Source organism: Nerophis lumbriciformis, linkage group LG36 (genome assembly GCF_033978685.3).
Source record: "Nerophis lumbriciformis linkage group LG36, RoL_Nlum_v2.1, whole genome shotgun sequence".
Taxonomy (NCBI): domain Eukaryota; kingdom Metazoa; phylum Chordata; class Actinopteri; order Syngnathiformes; family Syngnathidae; genus Nerophis; species Nerophis lumbriciformis.
This window is the reverse complement of record NC_084583.2, coordinates 23,287,501-23,312,170: the sequence shown is the minus strand read 5'-3', so window position 1 is coordinate 23,312,170 and position 24,670 is coordinate 23,287,501. Positions and strand designations below refer to the sequence as shown.

At 43.7% G+C, this 24,670-nt stretch overlaps 1 protein-coding gene across 4 annotated transcripts; it reads left to right on the top strand.

The window, feature by feature from the left end:
- Window positions 1-644: 644 nt before the first annotated feature.
- On the top strand, window positions 645-23,235 carry LOC133576746 (serine/threonine-protein phosphatase 2A catalytic subunit beta isoform-like). Of its 4 annotated transcripts, XR_009811675.2 has the most exons (9): window positions 655-724; window positions 929-1,047; window positions 1,119-1,328; window positions 10,901-11,074; window positions 11,146-11,235; window positions 16,572-16,733; window positions 22,033-22,151; window positions 22,267-22,448; window positions 22,531-23,235. XR_009811675.2 is itself a non-coding variant. In XM_061930080.2 (8 exons), the coding sequence occupies exons 1-8, from the start codon at window positions 679-681 to the stop codon at window positions 22,337-22,339; spliced, it is 993 nt and encodes a 330-aa protein (XP_061786064.1). In that variant the 5' UTR covers window positions 656-678; the 3' UTR covers window positions 22,340-23,235. The 4 variants fall into 4 exon arrangements, 3 of the variants coding, with proteins under 3 accessions (XP_061786066.1, XP_061786064.1, XP_061786065.1); XM_061930080.2 differs by having other exon boundaries at window positions 656-724; window positions 22,267-23,235; XM_061930081.2 differs by having other exon boundaries at window positions 697-840; window positions 22,267-23,235.
- Window positions 23,236-24,670: the final 1,435 nt, after the last annotated feature.

The following is a 24,670-nucleotide window of genomic DNA, read 5'->3' as shown; positions in this document are numbered from 1 at the left end:
TGATGTCCAAAAAGAGTCATGATACGGGAAGGGAGGGGGCGCACCGTGCGGGGGGGAGGGGGCGTAATGTTGTAACAAATAATATTTCTATTAAATAGGCTTTACTTTGCATTTTAATTAACGTGGGATTATTTTTTGTATTTAGAAATAATAGTACCAACTTTTTTTTTTTTTTTCTCCAACATTTGTGGTACTGGCGTGGCGCCCCCTGATGGACGGCGCCCTTAGCATTTGCCTATACGGCCTATGCCACGGGCCGGCCCTGACTCTGTGGTAATATTCTTTTCACAAAATACAACCAATAGTATGTTAATGTTAAATCTTACTTGTGAAAGGTAACCCCCCGATTCCTATTTTCAACAGTCCGCTCATTTGAGCAGGAAAACGCTGAACATCTTTGTTTTCTACCTGTCAACTGTCAGTTTAGGCTGCTCGCCGGGTCCTCATCACCACTTCAAGATGGCGGCCGAATTTCTCGCGTCACAGCAGCCAAATGCTGCTAACGCTTCACAAGGTTAGCGTTAGCAAGCTAACTGAGGATTTCTTCCATCCATCCATCCATTTTTTTTTTTTACCGCTTATTCCCTTCGGGGTCGCGGGGGGCGCTGGAGCCTATCTCAGCTACAATCGGGCGGAAGGCACCCTGGACAAGCGACATTAAATGGTGGCAGTTCCGAGATGTGTCCAGCAGAGGGCGGGCGACGCGTCAGCTACAAAACACAAGGTACGTTAACTGTTAGCATATTTGTGTGAGAGAGAGCACGTCAGGCTCACATACATTTAATGATGTAAAATACGAATACACGCTAACAAAATCCCCCTTGAAGTGATGACGCTGGGGTAAATATTAAATGAATTATACATGCAGTCTGTTAGGACGTAGCTCGGCCGACTCATGTGCTCATGCTTCTCCTTTGGGATTTGAAAGGAGGCCTCACATTAGACATGGATGACAGGTCAGCCAGCAAAGAGTTGGAAGGATGGATCGAACAACTCAATGAGTGCAAGCAGCTCAGTGAAAACCAAGTCAGGGTACTCTGTGAAAAGGTAGGGTCACATCCAACAACACCTTGCATCTTGGCGACAACAACCCTGCTGTGTTTACTACCTGTGTCAAGGCCATAGAGATCCTGGAGAAGGAGTCTAATGTGCAGGAAGTGAGATGCCCAGTGACAGTCTGTGGAGATGTTCACGGTCAGTTTTATGACCTCATGGAGCTTTTTAAGATAGGCGGGACACCCCCAGACACCAACTATCTCTTCATGGGAGACTATGTTGACAGAGGCTATTACTCAGTGGAGACAGTGACACTCCTGGTGTGTCTGAAGGTACACAACCTCTGCATCACACTGAGGCACACCTGGGTAAATTAAGGCCCGGGGGCCGCAGGATGTTAAGCGTTTCAATCCGGACCGCCGGACATTCCCAAATATTTTTTTTTTAGATCTTTAAGATGGAAACTGTAGCTCTCATTATGATGTGCAGTGATCAACACAATAGAATGGACTTTATTAGGGCCCGCAATGGCCCATTGCATAAGGACTCCCACAGGGAGTCCTTATGCAATGGGACATAAGGACCTATTGAATTTCTAAGGTTTTATTCTTTATTATTATTATTCTTTATTATTCTTCCGCCGCCTCTTTGAGCACTAATTTGACCCACTCAACATGCTTCAAAACTCACCATATTTGACCCACACGTCAGGACCTGCGAAAATTGTCTTTTAATAAAAAAACCAAACTGCAAAAATCAAAATTGCACTCTAGCGCCCCCTAGGAAAACAAAAAACTAGACTGCCTGTAACTCCCACTAGGAAGGTCGGAAAGACATGAAACAAAATCCTCTATGTAGGTCTGACTCAGACCTAACTTTCATAATGGTACATTCTCGGGCTAAAATCCACAGGAAGTTGGCAATTCCCCCTTCAAGACAAAAAAGTACTAAAAACAGTCACTTTTGCCTCTTTGCGCTGTAATTTGACCCCCTTAACATGCTTCAAAACTCACCGAACTGAACGCACACATCAGGACTGGCAAAAACTGTGATCTACTAAAAAAAAAACCTAACCCCAAATTCAAAAATTGCGCTCTAGAGCAATTTTTGAATAAAACGGATAAAAAACTGCTCCTCGGAAGAAAACAATTACAAAACTGCCTGTAACTCCCACTGGGAAGGTCGGAGAGACATGAAACAAAAACCTCTATGTAGGTCTCACTTAGACCTACATTTCATAAATTGACAACCCCCAGCAAAAATCTACAGGAAGTTCGCTATTCCCCCTTCAACACAACATTTTTGTAAAAACCCGTCCCCTTTCTTCAAACATTATCTCCTCTGAGCGCGTTTGTTGTTTCGGCTTCAAACTAACACAGGAGAGAGATTGAACCCTTCTGATTAAAAGTTGGTGAAAGAGTTGTGATACCTGCTCCGGTTTTGATTTTATGACCCTTCAAAGACCCGCTGCACTGATGCTCCTGCGGTGCTGTTTTTTTAAGATGGCTGCTCAAAAGCAGGAAGCACCAACGTGCCCACACAATGCACACAAGGTAGGTACACTAGACAAAAGTCTTGGGACACTTCAGACTAAAAGTAGACAAAAGTATTGGGACACTTAGGACTAGCACCTGCCAAATACGCGGGCCCGAACAACGCTGCTTGCAGCTTTAATTGTCATTATATTTGCATATAACGAGATTAAGGACTCCAATTTAAACTGTCAAGCAACCTAAATAAAACAAAATATATAATTTTTGGAAATAGGAAAAATAACATAGTGTCATATAAGAATTGATGATATGGAGATAGAAAGGGTGTATTCAACAACATTTTTGGGAATCTATATAGATGATAAATTAAATTGGAAACTGTACATAAATAGACTTAAGACAAAGATGGCAAAAAATATTGCTATGTTACATAAAATCAAAAACTCCGTAAATCAAAAGGCTCTTAATATGTTATATAATTCTTTCCTACTCCCTTATCTTAATTATTGTGTTGAAATCTGGGGTAACAATTACAAAACAAACATCCATCCATCCATCTTCTTCCGCTTATCCGAGGTCGGGTCGCGGGGGCAGCAGCTTAAGCAGGGAAGCCCAGACTTCCCTCTCCCCAGCCACTTCGTCCAGCTCCTCCCGGGGGATCCCGAGGCGTTCCCAGGCCAGCCGGGAGAGATAGTCTTCCCAACGTGTCCTGGGTCTTCCCCGTGGCCTCCTACCGGCCGGACGTGCCCGAAACACCTTCCTAGGGAGGCGTTCGGGTGGCATTCTGACCAGATGCCCGAACCACCTCATCTGGCTCCTCTCCATGTGGAGGAGCAGCGGCTTTACTTTGAGCTCCCCCCGGATGACAGAGCTTCTCACCCTATCTCTAAGGGAGAGCCCCGCCACTCGGCGGAGGAAACTCATTTCGGCCGCTTGTACCCGTGATCTTGTCCTTTCGGTCATAACCCAAAGCTCATGACCATAGGTGAGGATGGGAACGTAGATCGACCGGTAAATCGAGAGCTTTGCCTTCCGGCTCAGCTCCTTCTTCACCACAACGGATCGAAAACAAAACAAACATCAACTCTATATTCTTACTTCAAAAGAAAGCGATTAGAATTGTAAATTAAAGCTGCAAGCAGCGTTGTTCGGGCCCACGTATTTGGCAGGTGCTAGTCCTAAGTGTCCCAATACTTTTGTCTACTTTTAGTCTGAAGTGTCCCAAGACTTTTGTCTAGTGTACCTACCTTGTCTGCATTGTGTGGGCACGTTGGTGCTTCCTGCTTTTGAGCAGCCATCTTAAAAAAAACAGCACCGCAGGAGCATCAGTGCAGCGGGTCTTTGAAGGGTCATAAAATCAAAACCGGAGCAGGTATCACAACTCTTTCACCAACTTTTAATCAGAAGGGTTCAATCTCTCTCCTGTGTTAGTTTGAAGCCGAAACAACAAACGCGCTCAGAGGAGATAATGTTTGAAGAAAGGTGACGGGTTTTTACAAAAATGTTGTGTTGAAGGGGGAATAGCAAACTTCCTGTATATTTTTGCTGGGGGTTGTCAATTTATGAAATGTAGGTCTAAGTGAGACCTACGGAGAGGTTTTCGTTTCATGTCTCTCCGACCTTCCCAGTGGGAGTTACAGGCAGTTTTGTCAGATTTTTCATCCGAGGAGCAGTTTTTTGTGCGTTTTATTAAAAAATTGCTGTAGAGCACAATTTTTAGATTTGGGGTTAGGTTTTTTCATTAGATCACAGTTTTAGCCAGTCCTGATGTGTGTGTTCAGTTTGGTGAGTTTTGAAGCATGTTAAGGGGGTCAAATTACAGCTCAAAGAGGCAAAAGTGACTGTTTTTAGTACTTTTTTGTCTTGAAGGGGGAATTGCCAACTTCCTGTTGATTTTAGCCCAAAGATATACAATTATGAAATGTAGATCTAAGTCAGACCTACATAAAGGTTTTTGTTTCATGTCTCTCCGATCTTCCTAGTGGGAGATATAGGCAGTCTAGTTTTGTTTTTTTCCTAGGGGGCGCTAGAGCGCAATTTTGAGTTGTGGGGTTCGTTTTTTTTTAAAAAAGGTAATTTTCGCAGGATGTGTGGGTCAAATATGGTGAGTTTTGAAGCATGTTAAGTGGGTCAAATTACAGTTTGTTGTGGCGGCGGAAGAATAAAGAATAATAAAACGAACGAATAACAATAGGTCCTTATGTCCCATTGCATAAGGACTCCCTTCGGGAGTCCTTTTGCAATGGGCCATTGCGGGCCCTAATTATGCAGATTATCATGACCATACCAATGCTCTGTTTATTAAATTAAAAACATTAAAACTGCACGATCTTGTTGACCTCAACACTGCTATTGTGACGTACAAAGCTCATAACCACATGCTGCCTCGGTGTCTACAGGAGAGGTTCAAACCCAGAGAGAATCCCTATGACCTCAGAGGTTCAGCTGTCTTCCAGAAAGCTAAGATAAGAACAAGCTTAAAAAGTAGATGTGTTTCTGTCAGGGGGGTTCAACTGTGGAACAGCTTGGATGATTCCTTCAAATGTTCCAGGTCCATTCACACATTTAAAAAACACTTTAAGACCAATGTCTTGGAAAAATATATCACTCTTGAATCAACACAGTAGTTAATAATATGATCAATGTTAATTAAAATACTAAATGTGGGATATAAATAATAATGGAAGTATAATTGTTTGTATATAGTATATAAATTGGTACAAAGGTTTAACACGCGTATAAGGATATTTCACATGCCTTTACTGTGTATATAATTGAACAGTGTTCATATTGTGTATAATGTGTATTTATAATATGTTGTACAAAAGACATTTCATAGTTTTTGGAAGTTCATCTTGTACTTGACATTGTTTATAGGGTTAGGCGCTATAAGTGTTCAACTTCAGCCTAAACCCTTTCGGTCTGCAACATTTTCATTTTCAATCTATGAATGTACAACTGTTTGTTTATTTTGTTGACCATTGACCGAAGAAGAAGAATAAACTAAAGGACTCCAATTTAAGGTGCGGTAGTGAAAACAAATATGGAATGAAATGAAAGTAGTGGTAATAAAGATAAAAAAAATAAGAATTGAAATAAACAGACTACTATCCAATAAAAACAATAAGCAATCCTGTACAATATACAAAATACTGTACAATATACAGAACAAAACAAGAGTAGCAGAGTAATAAAGTACCGTATTTTTCGGACTATAAGTCGCAGTTTTTTTCATAGTTTAGCGACTTATGTGTGAAATTATTAACACATTACCGTAAAATATCAAATAATATTATTTAGCTCATTCACGTAAGAGACTAGACGTATAAGATTTCATGGGATTTAGCGATTAGGAGTGACAGATTGTTTGGTAAACGTATAGCATGTTCTATATGTTATAGTTATTTGAATGACTCTTACCATAATATGTTACGTTAACATACCAGTTGGTTATTTATGCCTCATATAACGTACATTTATTCAGCCTGTTGTTCACTATTCTTTATTTATTTTAAATTGTCTTTCAAATGTCTATTCTTGGTGTTGGCTTTTATCAAATACATTTCCCCAAAAAATGCGACTTATACTCCAGTGCAACTTATATGTTTTTTCCTTCTTTATTATGCATTTTCGGCCACTTATACTCTGAAAAATACGATAAATTTGCTGGTAATGTTTTACTTTTAGCCTTAAACATGACACATAATGTCTGTAACCTTACTAGCTCCTGTAGTTTCAATAGACCAGAATTAATAAATAGTATGTTAGTGTGATCTAGATAATCTGCTTTATGAATAATCCTCATAGCTCTTTTCTGTAGTTGATACAATGCCTTTATTAGGGACCGAATGTCCCTTCGGGACAGAGGACCTTATTGAATTTCTAGCATTTTATTATTATTATTCTTTATTCTTTATTATTATACCGCCGCCTCTTTGAGCTGTAATTTGACCCCCTTAACATGCTTCAAAACTCACCAAATTGGACACACACACATCAGGACTGGCGAAAATTGCGATCTAATCAAAAAACCAAACCCCAAAACTCAAAACTGCCTCTAACTCCCAGTAGGAATGTCGTAGAGACATGAAACATGAAAACCTCTATGTAGGTCTCACTTAGACCTATATTTCATACACTGACAACCCCCAGCAAAAATATTATGTTACGTAATATGTTACGTTAACATACCAGTTGGTTATTTATGCCTCATATAACGTACACTTATTCAGCCTGTTGTTCACTATTCTTTATTTATTTTAAATTGCCTTTCAAATGTCTATTCTTGGTGTTGGCTTTTATCAAATACATTTCCCCAAAAAATGCGACTTATACTCCAGTGCGGCTTATATGTTTTTTCCTTCTTTATTATGCATTTTCGGCCACTTATACTCCGAAAAATACGATAAATTTGCTGGTAATGTTTTACTTTTAGCCTTAAACATGACACATAATGTCTGTAACCTTACTAGCTCCTGTAGTTTCAATAGACCAGAATTAATAAATAGTATGTTAGTGTGTTCTAGATAATCTGCTTTATGAATAATCCTCATAGCTCTTTTCTGTAGTTGATACAATGCCTTTATTAGGGACCGAATGTCCCTTCGGGACAGAGGACCTTATTGAATTTCTAGCGTTTTATTATTATTATTCTTTATTCTTTATTATTATACCGCCGCCTCTTTGAGCTGTAATTTGACCCCCTTAACATGCTTCAAAACTCACCAAATTGGACACACACACATCGGGACTGGCGAAAATTGCGATCTAATCAAAAAACCAAACCCCAAAACTCAAAACTGCCTCTAACTCCCAGTAGGAATGTCGTAGAGACATGAAACATGAAAACCTCTATGTAGGTCTCACTTAGACCTATATTTCATACACTGACAACCCCCAGCAAAAATATTATGTTACGTAATATGTTACGTTAACATACCAGGCACGTTCTCAGTTGGTTATTTATGCCTCATATAACGTACACTTATTCAGCCTGTTGTTCACTATTCTTTATTTATTTTAATTTGCCTTTCAAATGTCTATTCTTGCTGTTGGCTTTTATCAAATACATTTCCCCCAAAAATGCGACTTATACTCCAGTGCGGCTTAAATGTTTTTTCCTTCTTTATTATGCATTTTCGGCCACTTATACTCCGAAAAATACGATAAATTTGCTGGTAATGTTTTACTTTTAGCCTTAAACATGACACATAATGTCTGTAACCTTACTAGCTCCTGTAGTTTCAATAGACCAGAATTAATAAATAGTATGTTAGTGTGATCTAGATAATATGCTTTATGAATAATCCTCATAGCTCTTTTCTGTAGTTGATACAATGCCTTTATTAGGGACCGAATGTCCCTTCGGGACAGAGGACCTTATTGAATTTCTAGCGTTTTATTATTATTATTCTTTATTCTTTATTATTATACCGCCGCCTCTTTGAGCTGTAATTTGACCCCCTTAACATGCTTCAAAACTCACCAAATTGGACACACACACATCAGGACTGGCGAAAATTGCGATCTAATCAAAAAAACAAACCCCAAAACTCAAAACTGCCTCTAACTCCCAGTAGGAATGTCGTAGAGACATGAAACATGAAAACCTCTATGTAGGTCTCACTTAGACCTAGATTTCATACACTGACAACCCCCAGCAAAAATATTATGTTACGTAATATGTTACGTTAACATACCAGGCACGTTCTCAGTTGGTTATTTATGCCTCATATAACGTACACTTATTCAGCCTGTTGTTCACTATTCTTTATTTATTTTAAATTGCCTTTCAAATGTCTATTCTTGCTGTTGGCTTTTATCAAATACATTTCCCCCAAAAATGCGACTTATACTCCAGTGCGATTTATATGTTTTTTTCCTTCTTTATTATGCATTTTCGGCCGGTGCGACTTATACTCCGAAAAATACGGTAATAACAATCAGTGTCGGACGTATTGCACTCGAAGGGTAATATTGCACAGTAGGGTATCAGGGTAGGATATTGTATAGGGGTGAATTATTTATTACAAGTTTAAGTTCAAGATGGTGACAGCTCTGGGGTGTTTTCAAATGACCAGTCTTGAACTATGCAAAGTATTTCAATTAGGGATGTCCCGATCCAGGTTTTTGCACTTCCGATCCGATACCGATATTGTTTTTGCACTTCTGATCCGATACCGATACTGACCGATACCGATACTGACCAATAATGGCCTATCCGAGCATGTATTAAAGTTTAAAGTTATTTAGCCTACTTAGTTGTCAGAATCATGTTGAAAAGGGTTTTAGTACTTTTGATAACAACTAGCCAGCTGAATTAGGTGAGTTTGAATAATACACAATGGTTGGTAACAAGAAACTGACCTGTTTATTCAAGGATAAACACAAAATAGACAAAATTATACATGACAAACAGAAATGGCATCATTGAACTAGGGCTGGGCGATATGGCCTTTTTTTAATATTGCGATATTTTAAGGCCATATTGCGATACACGATATATATCTCGATATTTTGCCTTAGCCTTGAATGAACACTTGATGCATATAATCACAGCAGTATGATGATTCTATGTGTTTTGATTGATTGATTGAGACTTTTATTAGTAGGTTGCACAGTGAAGTACATATTCCGTACAATTGACCACTAAATGGTAACACCCCAATAAGTTTTTCAACTTGTTTAAGTCGGGGTCCACTTAAATTGATTCATGATACAGATATATACTATCAGATATATACTATCATCATAATACAGTCATCACACAAGATCATCACATTGAATTATTTACATTATTTATAATCCAGGGTGTGGAGGGGGGCGCCGGATGTAAGTGTCAAAAAGACAGCCAAAAGAGTTTGATATGAGAATAAATCTAAAGTTAAAATATAGGGTAGAAATGCACCCATTTGCAGGAAATGTAGTCTTGATTTTCAACATTTTCTTTCAAGGCTTGCATGTCTACATTAAAACATTCTTCTTCATACTGCATTAATATATGCTACTTTTAAACTTTCATGCAGAGAGAGAAATCACAACTAAAAAAAAATCACTATTTTTTTCATACGGTGTTGATGTGGAAATGTTTGCCTCGGCGATGGTGTGGACGTGTGGCACCGAATGGAGATAAGCGTCTCGACAGACGTTACAATATTTGAACAATGATGACGAAAACTGTTTTCTCTGTCGTGTCCGTGTGTCGAAAATTGTTATGCGCTTATTTTTTTATTTGATTTTGTGCGTGGCATAGATTTGCCACGCGCAGAGGACGCTTGAGCAGGCGCGCACCTTAGCGGCTGCGCTAGCATCACAGCTAACGTTAGCCATGCTGCTACCTCGCTCTCTGCTGGCAGAGGGCGTATACGTATGTGACGTATGACGTGACAATATGTGACGTGTGTAAGAAGGTGCGCTCGCTGTCTGTAAGAGGGAGACACAGGAAAGAGTGAGAAGAGCCTGTAGTGTAATGCCACCAGCTAAAAGCAACTGCGTGAGAATCCACAGACCTGTGGATGTGTTGAAGGTGTGCTGGAAAATGCGGAACGGAAATTAGGGAGCAGCAGAAAAGTGGAATGTATTATTTAAATAGGTGCGTTGGAAAACACGGACCGGAGTTTTTTTTTAAACTGGATCTGGATCGGCATTTTCCCATGCCTTGCCGATACGCATTTTTTTGCAAATATCGGCGGCCGATCCGATCCAAATATCGGATCGGGACATCCCTAATTTCAATGGTTGGAATCTTTGCTTTTGCACAATATACTAGTTACTATGGTAATGTAATTAGTTACTATGGTGAGTAAGTCACAGCAGCTCAGACGAGGCACCAAGCAGTGTGGGTGGGGAGCGTTTCCACAGAGTGTTTCCAGAGCGGCCAGTCTGAAATGTGGGTGTCAGGGACAGACGCAGAAGGAGAATTTTACAACAAAGTTCTAAAGCTTAGTGATGTATCAGATTGTAGGTGGGTTTATTTTATTTTTTTATCCTTTTGTTGCGTTTCGCTTGATTGTAAAATATGTCGATGGAGAGGGGGTGTGACGTCAATATTCAGTGTTTTATCAGTCATAGTTAATATTGTAACATTCTTTATTTTCATGTACATTCTGGGTGGCTCATTCAGTAAAAAAAATGTAAAATTCCATTCCGTTTTTTTAACGCGGTCTGTCATAACGTTTTTAGCTTTCAATCAGACATTATTGTGAGGTTTTGTATTCGTGTTCCTAAAAATCAGATATACTGGCCCCCCAGACACACATTTTTCTCTAAATTTGGCCCCCGGAGTCAAAATAATTGCCCAGGCTTGCTGTAACATAAGAAAATGTGGAAAAAGTGCAGCTGTGTGAATACTTTCAGGAGGCACTGTAGAAGAAGTAGACTTGCTCTGGCTACTTCCATCTTGCCTCACACAGGTCAGGTTTCGTGAAAGAATCACCCTTCTGAGAGGGAACCACGAGAGCAGACAGATCACATACGTGTACGGCTTCTATGACGAGTGCCTGATGAAATATGGAAACGTCAACGTTTGGAAGTACTTTACGGATCTTTTCGATTATCTGCCCCTGACTGCCCTGGTAGACAACCGGGTGAGAGTCTCTAGTGCAGATTGCAGGTAATGACGTCATGTGACGCACTACATTTCACTCTTGTCTTTTAGATTCTGTGCCTACATGGAGGATTGTCTCCTTCAACAGTCACACTGGAACACATCCGAGACCTGGATCGCATGCAGGAGGTTCCTCACGAGGTACAAAGGTCCTGTTCGGTGGAACTTCTTAAAAATCAAACCTGAAACACCGATCGTCCAATTTGTTGTGTAATGTAAATGTCTTTTAACAGTACGGATAAAAAAATCAAACACTTATTTGCTTCCGTACATACAGGTAAAAGCCAGTAAATTAGAATATTTTGAAAAACTTGATTTATTTCAGTAATTGCATTCAAAAGGTGTAACTTGTACATTATATTTATTCATTGCACACAGACTGATGCATTCAAATGTTTATTTCATTTAATTTTGATGATTTGAAGTGGCAACAAATGAAAATCCAAAATTCCGTGTGTCACAAAATTAGAATATTACTTAAGGCTAATACAAAAAAGGGATTTTTAGAAATGTTGGCCAACTGAAAAGTATGAAAATGAAAAATATGAGCATGTACAATACTCAATACTTGGTTGGAGCTCCTTTTGCCTCAATTACTGCGTTAATGCGGCGTGGCATGGAGTCGATGAGTTTCTGGCACTGCTCAGGTGTTATGAGAGCCCAGGTTGCTCTGATAGTGGCCTTCAACTCTTCTGCGTTTTTGGGTCTGGCATTCTGCATCTTCCTTTTCACAATACCCCACAGATTTTCTATGGGGCTAAGGTCAGGGGAGTTGGCGGGCCAATTTAGAACAGAAATACCATGGTCCTTAAACCAGGCACGGGTAGATTTTGCGCTGTGTGCAGGCGCCAAGTCCTGTTGGAACTTGAAATCTCCATCTCCATAGAGCAGGTCAGCAGCAGGAAGCATGAAGTGCTCTAAAACTTGCTGGTAGACGGCTGCGTTGACCTTGGATCTCAGGAAACAGAGTGGACCGACACCAGCAGATGACATGGCACCCCAAACCATCACCCAACCATGCAAATTTTGCATTTCCTTTGGAAATCGAGGTCCCAGAGTCTGGAGGAAGACAGGAGAGGCACAGGATCCACGTTGCCTGAAGTCTAGTGTAAAGTTTCCACCATCAGTGATGGTTTGGGGTGCCATGTCATCTGCTGTTTCCTGAGATCCAGGGTCAACGCAGCCGTCTACCAGCAAGTTTTAGAGCACTTCATGCTTCCTGCTGCTGACCTGCTCTATGGAGATGGAGATTTCAAGTTCCAACAGGACTTGGCGCCTGCACACAGCGCAAAATCTACCCGTGCCTGGTTTACGGACCATGGTATTTCTGTTCTAAATTGGCCCGCCAACTCCCCTGACCTTAGCCCCATAGAAAATCTGTGGGGTATTGTGAAAAGGAAGATGCAGAATGCCAGACCCAAAAACGCAGAAGAGTTGAAGGCCACTATCAGAGCAACCTGGGCTCTCATAACACCTGAGCAGTGCCAGAAACTCATCGACTCCATGCCACGCCGCATTAACGCAGTAATTGAGGCAAAAGGAGCTCCAACCAAGTATTGAGTATTGTACATGCTCATATTTTTCATTTTCATACTTTTCAGTTGGCCAACATTTCTAAAAATCCCTTTTTTGTATTATCCTTAAGTAATATTCTAATTTTGTGACACACGGAATTTTGGATTTTCATTTGTTGCCACTTCAAATCATCAAAATTAAATGAAATAAACATTTGAATGCATCAGTCTGTGTGCAATGAATAAATATAATGTACAAGTTACACCTTTTGAATGCAATTACTGAAATAAATCAAGTTTTTCAAAATATTCTAATTTACTGGCTTTTACCTGTATACTGTATTTGGGTGTTGAGATTCGGAACTAAGCATTTAGTTACATAACCAAGTCACTTTAGTGTTAGCTGCCTATGTCAGAAAATGGCAGCAAGCCAAATGCCTGAGCTGTCAGCTCGTTGTCCAGCACGACTCCTAATGGGGAACTGCACTTTTTTTTTTTTAATGTTTTTTGCCCATCATTCATGATCTTTCTCTTTTCTGTGCATTCCGACGCCACCGCTGAAGTGGCAGATGGGATGCATCTGCTCTGTGCTCTGCTAATTACTTTTACTTAGAGATGTCCGATAATGGCTTTTTTGCTGATATCCGATATTGTCCAACTCTTAATTACTGATTCCGATATCAACCGATACCGATATATACAGTGGTGGAATTAACACATTATTATGCCTCATTTTGTTGTGATGCCCTGCTGGATGCATTAAACAATGTAACAAGGTTTTCCAAAATAAATCAACTCAAGTTATGGGAAAAAATGCCAACATGGCACTGCCATATTTATTATTGAAGTCACAAAGTGCCATCCATCCATCCATCCATCTTCTTCCGCTTATCCGAGGTCGGGTCGCGGGGGCAGCAGCCTAAGCAGGGAAGCCCAGACTTCCCTCTCCCCAGCCACTTCGTCCAGCTCTTCCTGTGGGACCCCGAGGCGTTCCCAGGCCAGCCGGGAGACATAGTCTTCCCAACGTGTCCTGGGTCTTCCCCGCGGCCTCCTACCGGTCGGACGTGCCCTAAACACCTCCCGAGGGAGGCGATCGGGTGGCATCCTGACCAGATGCCCGAACCACCTCATCTGGCTCCTCTCGATGTGGAGGAGCAGCGGCTTTACTTTAAGCTCCCCCCGGATGACAGAGCTTCTCACCCTATCTCTAAGGGAGAGCCCCGCCACCTGGCGGAGGAAACTCATTTCGGTCGCTTGTACCCGTGATCTTGTCCTTTCGGTCATAACCCAAAGCTCATGACCATAGGTGAGGATGGGAACGTAGATCGACCGGTAAATTGAGAGCTTTGCCTTCCGGCTCAGCTCTTTCTTCACCACAACGGATCGATACAGCGTCCGCATTACTGAAGACGCCGCACCGATCCGCCTGTCGATCTCACGATCCACTCTTCCCTCACTCGTGAACAAGACTCCAAGGTACTTGAACTCCTCCACTTGGGGCAGGGTCTCCTCCCCAACCCGAAGATGGCATTCCACCCTTTTCCGGGCGAGAACCATGGACTCGGACTTGGAGGTGCTGATTCTCATCCCAGTCGCTTCACACTCGGCTGCGAACCGATCCAGCGAGAGCTGAAGATCCTGGACAGATGAAGCCATCAGGACCACATCATCTGCAAAAAGCAGAGACCTAATCCTGCAGCCACCAAACCGGATCCCCTCAACGCCTTGACTGCGCCTAGAAATTCTGTCCATAAAAGTTATGAACAGAATGGGTGACAAAGGGTAGCCTTGGCGGAGTCCAACCCTCACTGGAAACGTGTCCGACTTACTGCCGGCAATGCGGACCAAGCTCTGACACTGATCATACAGGGAGCGGACCGCCAAAATCAGACAGTCCGATACCCCATACTCCCCGAGCACTCCCCACAGGACTTCCCGAGGGACACGGTCGAATGCCTTCTCCAAGTCCACAAAGCACATGTAGACTGGTTGGGCAAACTCCCATGCACCCTCAAGGACCCTGCCGAGAGTATAGAGCTGGTCCACAGTTCCACGACCAGGACGAAAACCACACTGTTCCTCCTGAATCCGAGGTTCGACTATCCGGCGTAGCCTCCTCTCCAGTACACCTGAATAGACCTTACCGGGAAGGCTGAGGAGTGTGATCCCACGATAGTTAGAACACACCCTCCGGTTCCCCTTCTTAAAGAGAGGAACCACCACCCCGGTCTGCCAATCCAGAGGTACCGGCCCCGATGTCCACGCAAAATAGCCACCATTTGCTCTGATTACTGCTTTGCACACTCTTGGCATTCTCTCGATGAGCTTCAAGAGGTAGTCACCTGAAATGGTTTTCACTTCACAGGTGTGCCTTATCAGGGTTGATTAGTGGAATGTCTTGCTTTATCAATGGGGTTGGAGCCATCAGTTGTGTTGTGAATGAGAAGGTGTGTCCAAACGTTTAGCATGTACTGTAGATATTAGAGATGCGCGGTTTGCGGACACAACCGCGGAGTCCGCGGATTATCCGCGGGTCGGGCGGTTGAAATAAAAAAAAAATTAGATTTTATCCGCGGGTCGGGTCGGGCGGTTGAAATAAAAAAAAAATTAGATTTTAAATAGATTCAGGCGGGTGGCAGTTAAACCAATTCGGAAATATATATACATAGTTAAATGTTGTTACCCACATACGAAAAACGAGCAGGCACCTGCAGCATATGCCACAACAGACGAAGAAAAAAAAAAGAGATGGACACTTTTACGGAGCGGAGAAGGGACACCTCGCCGGGGTCGGGGACCGAGGTCCCTTCCCCCGAGAGGGCCCCACCGGGAGCCGTAGCTGAGGTGATCCGCGAGAAGGGCCCGATGCACGTCCAGGGCCACCACCGCGCCCACCGCACCGACACCCCGCCTCATCCGCCTTCGCCGCGGCCGGCGTCACGCGCAGCAGGTAAGCAGCTTACCTGCCCGCCACCCCCGTGGCCGGGGGCTCGTAACAGGGGTCACTCCGCGCGCTCCGCCCGCGCAGCTTACCTGCCCGCCACCCCCGTTGCCGGGGGCGCGTAACAGGGGTCACTCCGCGCGCAGTGCGCTCACGAAAGGGGTGGGGCTCACCCTGGTGAGCCGAGTGGGCCACTTTTGGTAAGCAGAACTGGCGCTGCGGGATGAACCGAACGCCGGGTTAAGGCGCCCGATGCCGACGCTCATCAGACCCCAGAAAAGGTGTTGGTTGATATAGACAGCAGGACGGTGGCCATGGGAGTCGGAACCCGCTAAGGAGTGTGTAACAACCCACCTGCCGAATCAACTAGCCCTGAAAATGGATGGCGCTGGAGCGTCAGGCCCATACCCGGCCGTCGCCGGCAGCGAGAGCCGCGAGGGCTAGGCCGCGACGAGTAGGATGGCCGCCGCGGTGCGCGTTGAAGCCTCGGGCGCGAGCCCGGGTGGAGCCGCCGCGGGCGCGAGGGACATCGCACCTCCACGCGCTTGGAGGTGCGCTCAGCGCGGCTCCCAGATGATTGCGCACTGGTGTGCGTCTGGGCCGTGACAGCGTGGCACGCATTGAATGTCTCTGCTGCATTGGATCAGTCTCCTTTCTTTAACAGGCAAAAGCTTTATAACCTCACTAATGCCTTGCATCGTCTATATTAGATATATAACAACGGGCGGGTGCGGTTTTGATTAAATGTTAGTTCGGGTGATGGCGGATGGTTGACGACTTTTGTGATGCGGTTGCGGATGAAATAATTGCCTATCCGCGCATCTCTAGTAGATATAAAACTTAAGCTGCAGTTTTCTGGGTGAATCTTTAATTTTAATTTTCGAACACCCATCCGCTGCTCAGAACAGGTCTGTTTCGAGGGGATTCTAGTGTTTTTATCCTTCGTTTTATATCCTTTAATGTTGGTCACATGCGAACAGCAGACAACACTGTTTTGTCCACCTTTTTTTTTTTTAATTTAGGGTCCAATGTGTGACTTGCTATGGTCCGATCCAGATGACCACTATGGATGGGGCATCTCTCTCCGTGGCGCTGGTTACACCTTCGGCCAGGACATTTCAGAGACTTTCAACCACGCCAATGACCTCAGTGTGATTTGTCGAGCCCACCAGCTGGAGATGGAGGTGATCATTTCTGATACTGCTCTTATGTTGGATCTTATTTGTGCTCACAATGGTTTTACTGTATCTCCTGGAAGGGTTACTTGTGTTGCCAGCTGTTTAAGCAGTAATGTTTGTGTTGTGTCTCATGGACTCACCAGTTTTGGAGGATGTTCATTCAGTTTCATTTTGTAGGAAAAAAAAAGCAGATAACAGACATCACACAAAACTAGTCATTTCAAATATCAACTTTCTAACTTTTAAGAAACACTAAAATGAATCGAGAATATAAATTGTGGCGGTCAGTAATAGTTTCACCCTGTACATTTTCATATGTAAAGCTAACACCTCCTTTAGATTCAATCTGGTTATTAGTTGGCAGTTAAAAAGGAGTCTTTACACCTTGGAGCAGGGACGTGCACATGATTATAAAGGGGCAGGGGCTCAAAGTCAGAAAAGGGCAGGACATTTATTTTTGCTCCTTTACACAATATGGAAATTAATGTAAAATTAAATTTGCTAATAGGAAGCTAACTATACAACCAGGGGCGCCGCTAGGGATTTTGGGCCCCATGAAAAGAATCTTTACAGGGCCCCCAACACAGTGTCATTATTTTTTCTGTATTATAATTTCATCATCATTAGGGGCCTCTCTGGGCCGTCCTCCATCATGGGCCCCTAGAATCCGTCTCCTTTACCCCCCCTTTTCGGCGCCCCTGTATACAACTATACTATACTGCAATTCTTGATAAGACCTCTTCTCCTACATCACTTGTAGCTCCTTCAACTTCGCCCTCATCTATGGCTTCCTCTGCAGTAGTATTATCATCTGCCTCCCTTCCTGTGGATTCTTCCTCCCCAACATTTACCGGGATTTCTATGGCTTCCTCTGTGTCAGGAGTTGCATCTAAAGCCTCTTTTCTCTCAGGTGTTGCTTCTACACTCTCCCTCTCTCTCAGGTGTGGCACTTTCTGAGGTCTGTGGTCTTTCTTGAATTCTGGTGCTAGTACTTGGTTTTAGCCATGCATTAAGAGGTCTGCTACCCTTAGCTGCTTCCTGACGCTCTTTCTCCTTCCTTTTCTGTATCCTTTCTTTTTTTGGCATTGTGCTGCAGGCATAATCAACATGAATCAAGTTTAAATACAGATGGTAATATTAATAGATAACCTACATCTTATATCCCCAGAATGCTGAAATTATTACTATTAATAATAATAATAATAGTAATTATTATTATTATTATCATTATCATTATTCTTCTTCTTATTATTGTTATTATTATCATTATTATTATTATTATTTTGTTAACCCACACAGTAATAGCAAAGTCACAATAAACTTTATATCTAAACCTCTACTGTGAGAGAAATGTGATCCGCCGTAAACACAGTGCATTTTATTTTGAAAATTAACCTAGTGTTTTATTTTGTATTTTGTACACTACTTCCTGTCCCGCACGATCCGCTCTGCTCTGTGCGGAAATGATGTGCCGTGCTCAATTGATGTGCCGTGCTCCGACGTCCGGCAAAAACAGAAGCTGACACATTGAATAATAGAATAATACAGCGTTTTTCTGAAATATTACCCACATTAGATGCTGAATAAGTGGACAGCGACTAGACCATAACTCACAGGTTCAAGTTGCTCCACTGTCACGTCTCCTCAGGGGCGCAGTTGGCTCTCTCTCCTCTCACTTACTCACTCACTCGCCCTCTCTCTCTCTCTCTCTGGCGGAAGCGGCAGGCTCAAACAACCCGATATTACAAGAAAACGTGGAGTTTTTGTACCGCTGTTTTTTTGTTTGTTTGTTTTTTACATCCCTGACAGGAATTTATTAATGTTGTTTAAAGAAAAGAAAAAAAAACACACACAGGCAGAGGGCACTTTTTAAGACGAGGCAAAAAAGGGCAGGGGCTCAAGCACCCATAGGGCCCTATGTGTGCACGTGCCTGCCTTGGAGAGCTGTTGCACCAGGTGGATTGACATGAATCGCGACTCAAAACACCCGTGATGTCAATTGGAATGAAGGAGAGGATTATCAAACGTCTTCAAAAAGGTAAATCAACCAAAGTTGCAAAATACGCTGATTGTTCACAGTCAGCTCTGTCTAAAATCTGGACCAAGGACAAACATCATGGGAAGGTTGTAAGAGGCATGTATACCGGTAGACCAAGAAAAACATCATAGCGTCAAAACTAGAGATGTCCGATAATATCGGACTGCCGATATTATCAGCCTATAAATGCTTTAAAATGTAATATCGGAAATTATCAGTATCGGTTTCAAAAAGTAAAATTTACGACTTTTTGAAACGTCACTGTACGGAGTGGTACACGGACATAGGGAGAAGTACAGAGCGCCTATAAACCTTAAAGGCACTGCCTTTGCGTGCCGGCCCAATCACATAATATCTACGGCTTTTCACACACACAAGTGAATGCCATTCATACTTAGTCAACAGCCATACAGGTCACACTGAGGGTGGCCGTATAAACAACTTTAACACTGTTACAAATATGCGCCACACTGTGAACTCACACCAAACAAGAATGACAAACACATTTCGGGAGAACATCCGCACCGTAACACAACATAAACACAACAGAACAAATACCCAGAACCCCTTACAGCATTAACTCTTCCGGGACGCTATAATATACACCCCCCCCGCTACCCTCTACCCCAAAACCCCGCCCACCTCAACCTCCTCATGCTCTCTCAGGGAGAGCATGTCCCAAATTCCAAGCTGCTGTTGTGAGGCATGTTAGAAAAAAGAATGCCCTTTGTGACTTCAATAATAAATATGGCAGTGCCATGTTGGCATTTTTTTCCCATAACTTGAGGTGATTTATTTTGGAAAACCTTGTTACATTGTTTAATGCATCCAGCGCGGCATCACAACAAAATTAAGCATAATAATGTGTTAATTCCACGACTGTATACATCGGTATCGGTTGATATCGGAATCGGTAATTAAGAGTTGGACGATATCGGAATATCGGATATCGGCAAAAAAGCCATTATCGGACATCTCTAGTCAAAACAGAAAACTTAAAACAGTCTTAAAAATGTCTTAAAAACAGAAAATGCACAACAAAACAAATAAAGAATAAATGTGTGGAAAATAGAGTACCATGTAAATGAAGACCCCCATTAACATCTAAGGCCCCGTTTACACTAAGCCGAATAAGGTTATCCAGGGTAAATCACACCTAACCTTATCCGTATCCACACACAACAATGCCACCGTTTAAGACCCCGCCCCCCCTCTGTCCGCCGGCGCAATGCAACCTAGTACGCATGCACGAAAAAAATTAATACAAATTTTAAAAAAAAATTAAAAAGCGTCCATCTGCTCCTAGCTCTCCAGTAGATGACTTTACTTCACTGTGAAGTTATTTAAAAGAGCTATATTGTAAATAGTTTGCTGTGCATTTTACATTTGTTTGCTGTGTTTTGTGTGCAAGTTTTTAAACTAAAAGTGATCTCCTTTGAACAATATCCAGTGTTGTGGTATTTCAATTAACTACAATCCAGTGTGCTCCATCCATCCATCCATCCATCTTCTTCCGCTTATCTGAGGTCGGGTCGCGGGGGCAGCAGCCTAAGCAGGGAAGCCCAGACTTCCCTCTCCCCAGCCACTTCGTCCAGCTCTTCCCGGGGGATCCCGAGGCGTTCCCAGGCCAGCCGGGAGAGATAGTCTTCCCAACGTTTCTTCCCCGCGGCCTCCTACCGGTCGGACGTGCCCTAAACACCTCCCGAGGGAGGCGATCGGGTGGCATCCTGACCAGATGCCCGAACCACCTCATCTGGCTCCTCTCGATGTGGAGGAGCAGCGGCTTTACTTTGAGCTCCCCCCGGATGACAGAGCTTCTCACCCTATCTCTAAGGGAGAGCCCCGCCACTCGGCGAAGGAAACTCATTTCGGCCGCTTGTACCCGTGATCTTGTCCTTTCGGTCATGACCCAAAGCTCATGACCATAGGTGAGGATGGGAACGTAGATCGACCGGTAAATCGAGAGCTTTGCCTTCCGGCTCAGCTCCTTCTTCACCACAACGGATCGATACAGCGTCCGCATTACTGAAGACGCCGCACCGATCCGCCTGTCGATCTCACGATCCACTCTTCCCCCACTCGTGAACAAGACTCCGAGGTACTTGAACTCTTTTCCACTTGGGGCAAGATCTCCTCCCCAACCCGGAGATGGCACTCCACCCTTTTCCGGGAGAGAACCATGGACTCGGACTTGCAGGTGCTGATTCCCATCCCAGTCGCTTCACACTCGGCTGCGAACCGATCCAGTGAGAGCTGAAGATCTTGGCCGGAGGAAGCCATCAGGACCACATCATCTGCAAATAGCAGAGGCCTAATCCTGCAGCCACCAAACCAGATACCCTCAACGCCTTGACTGCGCCTAGAAATTCTGTCCATAAAGGTTATGAACAGAATCGGTGACAAAGGGCAGCCTTGGCGGAGTCCAACCCTCACTGGAAACGTGTCCGACTTACTGCCGGCAATGCGGACCAAGCTCTGACACTGATCATACAGGGAGCGAACTGCCACAATAAGACAGTCCGTTACCCCATACTCTCTGAGCACTCCCCACAGGACTTCCCGAGGGACACGGTCGAATGCCTTCTCCAAGTCCACAAAGCACATGTAGACTGGTTGGGCAAACTCCCATGCACCCTCAAGGACCCTGCCGAGAGTATAGAGCTGGTCCACAGTTCCACGACCAGGACGAAAACCACAGGTTCGACTATCCGGTGTAGCCTCCTCTCCAGTACACCTGAATAGACAATCTTCAATGCCTTTTGTTTATTTTTGGTTTAAGCATTAGATACCTTTTGACCTACACGCTGCCTCCCGCATATTGTGATCACCACAAACCGTGTTCCCGACATCTACAAAGCAACCTGCGCCACCTACTGATATGGAAGAGTATTACACGGTTACTCTGCCGATCTCTACACTGCGCAGACACTCAACAACGGCACATTATTTGGGGATTATAATTACTGATTTGCAAAAAATATTTTTAACCCAATTAGGTGAAATTACATAATCTCTCACGACACACCAGACACTATCTCACGGTACACTGATCCAAAATTGTAACTAGTTTCTGACTACCATAATTGATATTCTAGATTTATTTGAGTGTTTCTTAAAGCCAGAAAGTTGACATTGAAAATGATTATACTTCTGTGTCATGTCTATCTTCTTTTTTTTTTCTTCGACTGAATGACATTCTCCAGGACGGGTGATTCCATCATTGTTCCGTGACCAATGTAGGCTGACCATGTGACTCTCATCACTCAGGGCTTCAACTGGCACCATGACAAAAACGTTGTGACCATCTTCAGCGCACCGAATTATTGTTATCGCTGTGGCAACAAGGCGGCGATCATGGAACTTGAAAACACACTGAAATGCTCCTTGTAAGTCACACGTTTTCTTTCCTCACCTAAATATGTTGGCTATGTGACTGGAGTGGATCGACTAGACACTTCCTGACTATAATTCCGACTGACAAAAGATGGCTTTGTTTGCCAGCCAACAGTTTGATCCCGCCCCCCGCAAAGCAGCGCCCCAAGTGTCGTGGCGATCTCCGGACTACTTCCTTTAAAGATCTAAAGCTGGTGGCTACACACATCAACTGGGGATCCAGCACTGAAAACAATCTGATTGGCAAAAACAAATGGGAGGAACAATCAGAAATCTTTTCTGTTTGTGCGGTATTTACTTTTCAGTCACACAGTACATTATTGCAATGCTTGTTGCCAACAATAGCAATATTCAGTACATTCTGTTTTGCAGGCACAAATACACTAAGTGGAAGACAAAGGCTTCATCAATAGTTTGTCTATCGTGGTAAAATAACTGCTAATATAAATAAAACTTCCTCTAAATGGGTTAAACTTGTATAGCACTTTCCTACCTTCAAGGTACTCAAAGCGCTTTGACGCTATTTCCACATTCACATACTGATGGCGGGAGGTGCCTGCAAGGCTCTAACCATGACCCAAGAGTGAAATGTCTTGCCCAAGGACACAACTAGGATGACGGAAACTGGGGATTGAATTTGGAACCCTTAGATACAGATTTTTTTTTACACTTAAAATAAGTCGACGACTTCAGCAGTAGAAGCCACAAGTTTGGACACACCTTCTCCTCATCCAATGGTTTTTCTTTATTTTCATGACTATTGTAGATTGTCACTGAAGGCATCAAAACTATGAATGAACACATGTGGAGTTATGTACTTAACAAAAAAAAGGTGAAATAACTGAAAACATGTTTTATATTCTAGTTTCTTCAAAATAGCCACCCTTTGCTCTGATTACTGCTTTGCACACTCTTGGCATTCTCTCAATGAGCTTTAAGAGATAGTCATCTGAAATTGGTTTTCACTTCACAGGTGTGCCTTATGAGGGTTGATTAGTGGAATTTCTTGCTTTATCAATGGGGTTGGGACCATCAGTTGTGTTGTGAATGAGAAGGTGTGTCCAAACTTTTGGCCTGTACTGTATGTATATATATTAGAGATGCGCGGATAGGCAATTATTTCATCCGCAACCGCATCAGAAAGTCGTCAACCATCCGCCATCCACCCACTCTAACATTTGATCAGAACCGCGCCCGCCCGCACCCGCCCGTTGTTATACATCTAATATAGACGATGCAAGGCATTAGTGAGGTTATAAAGCTTTTGCCTGTTAAAGAAAGGAGACTGATCCAATGCAGCACAGACATTCGCGTGCCACGCTGTCACGACCCAGACGCACACCAGTGCGCAATCATATGGGAGCCGCGCTGAGCGCACCTCCAAGCGCGTCTCGCTGCCGGCGACGGCCGGGTATATGGGCCCGACGCTCCAGCGCCATCCATTTTCAGGGCTAGTTGATTCGGCAGGTGGGTTGTTACACACTCCTTAGCGGGTTCCGACTTCCATGGCCACCGTCCTGCTGTCTATATCAACCAGGGTGAGCCCCACCCCTTTCGTGAGCGCACTGCGCGCGGAGTGACCCCTGTTACGCGCCCCCGGCAACAGGGGTGGCGGGCAGGTAAGCTGCGCGGGCGGAGCGCGCGGAGTGACCCCTGTTACGAGCCCCCGGCCACGGGGGTGGCGGGCAGGTAAGCTGCTTACCTGCTGCGCGTGACGCCGGCCGCGGCGAAGGCGGACGAGGCGGGGTGTCGGTGCGGTGGGCGCGGTGGTGACCCTGGACGTGCGTCGGGCCCTTCTCGCGGATCGCCTCAGCTACGGCTCCCGGTGGGGCCCTCTCGGGGGAAGGGGCCTCGGTCCCGGACCCCGGCGAGGCGTCCCTTCTCCGCTCCGTAAAAGTGCCCATCTCTTTTTTTTTTTTTTCTTCTGTTGTGGCATATGCTGCAGGTGCCTGCTCATTTTTCATATGTGGGTAACAACATTTAACTATGTATATATATTTCCCAATTGGTTTAACTGCCACCCGCCTGAATCTATTTAAAATCTAATTTTTTTTTATTTCAACCGCCCGACCCGACCCGCGGATAAAATCTAATTTTTTTTAATTTCATCCGCCCGATCCGCGGATAATCCGCGGACTCCGCGGTTGTGCCCGCAAACCGCGCATCTCTAATATATATATATATATATATACATATTTTTTGGGGGGGCTTTTAATCCTTTAGACGCTAGTATGTTTACATGTCTCTAATGCTGGTACATACACACCGATATTCAACATCAATAGGAACGAAAGAAAATAGTACCAAGTTATGACATTTTGCTGCATGCTTTAAATGGGGAAAAGTCGCACAGTATGGTGGACAAATGTCGCCAGTCGTCCAAAGGGAAATGAAACTGTTCACCCCAAAAATTGTTAATTTGCTCATCATAGGAACTACAAAGCTTACATTTGCATTTAAACATCACTGAATTATTTTAGCAAGTTTAAAAAGTACATTTGTCTTAGCTCAT

What these genes read in the sequence shown, in the direction of transcription:
- LOC133576746 (XM_061930080.2), top strand. Translation starts at nt 679, where the DNA reads ATGTGTCCAGCAGAGGGCGGGCGACGCGTCAGCTACAAAACACAAG. An exon ending in CTGCCCTGGTAGACAACCGG is followed by an intron (nt 11,075 to 11,145) that starts GTGAGAGTCTCT and finishes CTTGTCTTTTAG; the next exon opens with ATTCTGTGCCTACATGGAGG. An exon ending in AACACACTGAAATGCTCCTT is followed by an intron (nt 22,152 to 22,266) that starts GTAAGTCACACG and finishes TTTGTTTGCCAG; the next exon opens with CCAACAGTTTGATCCCGCCC.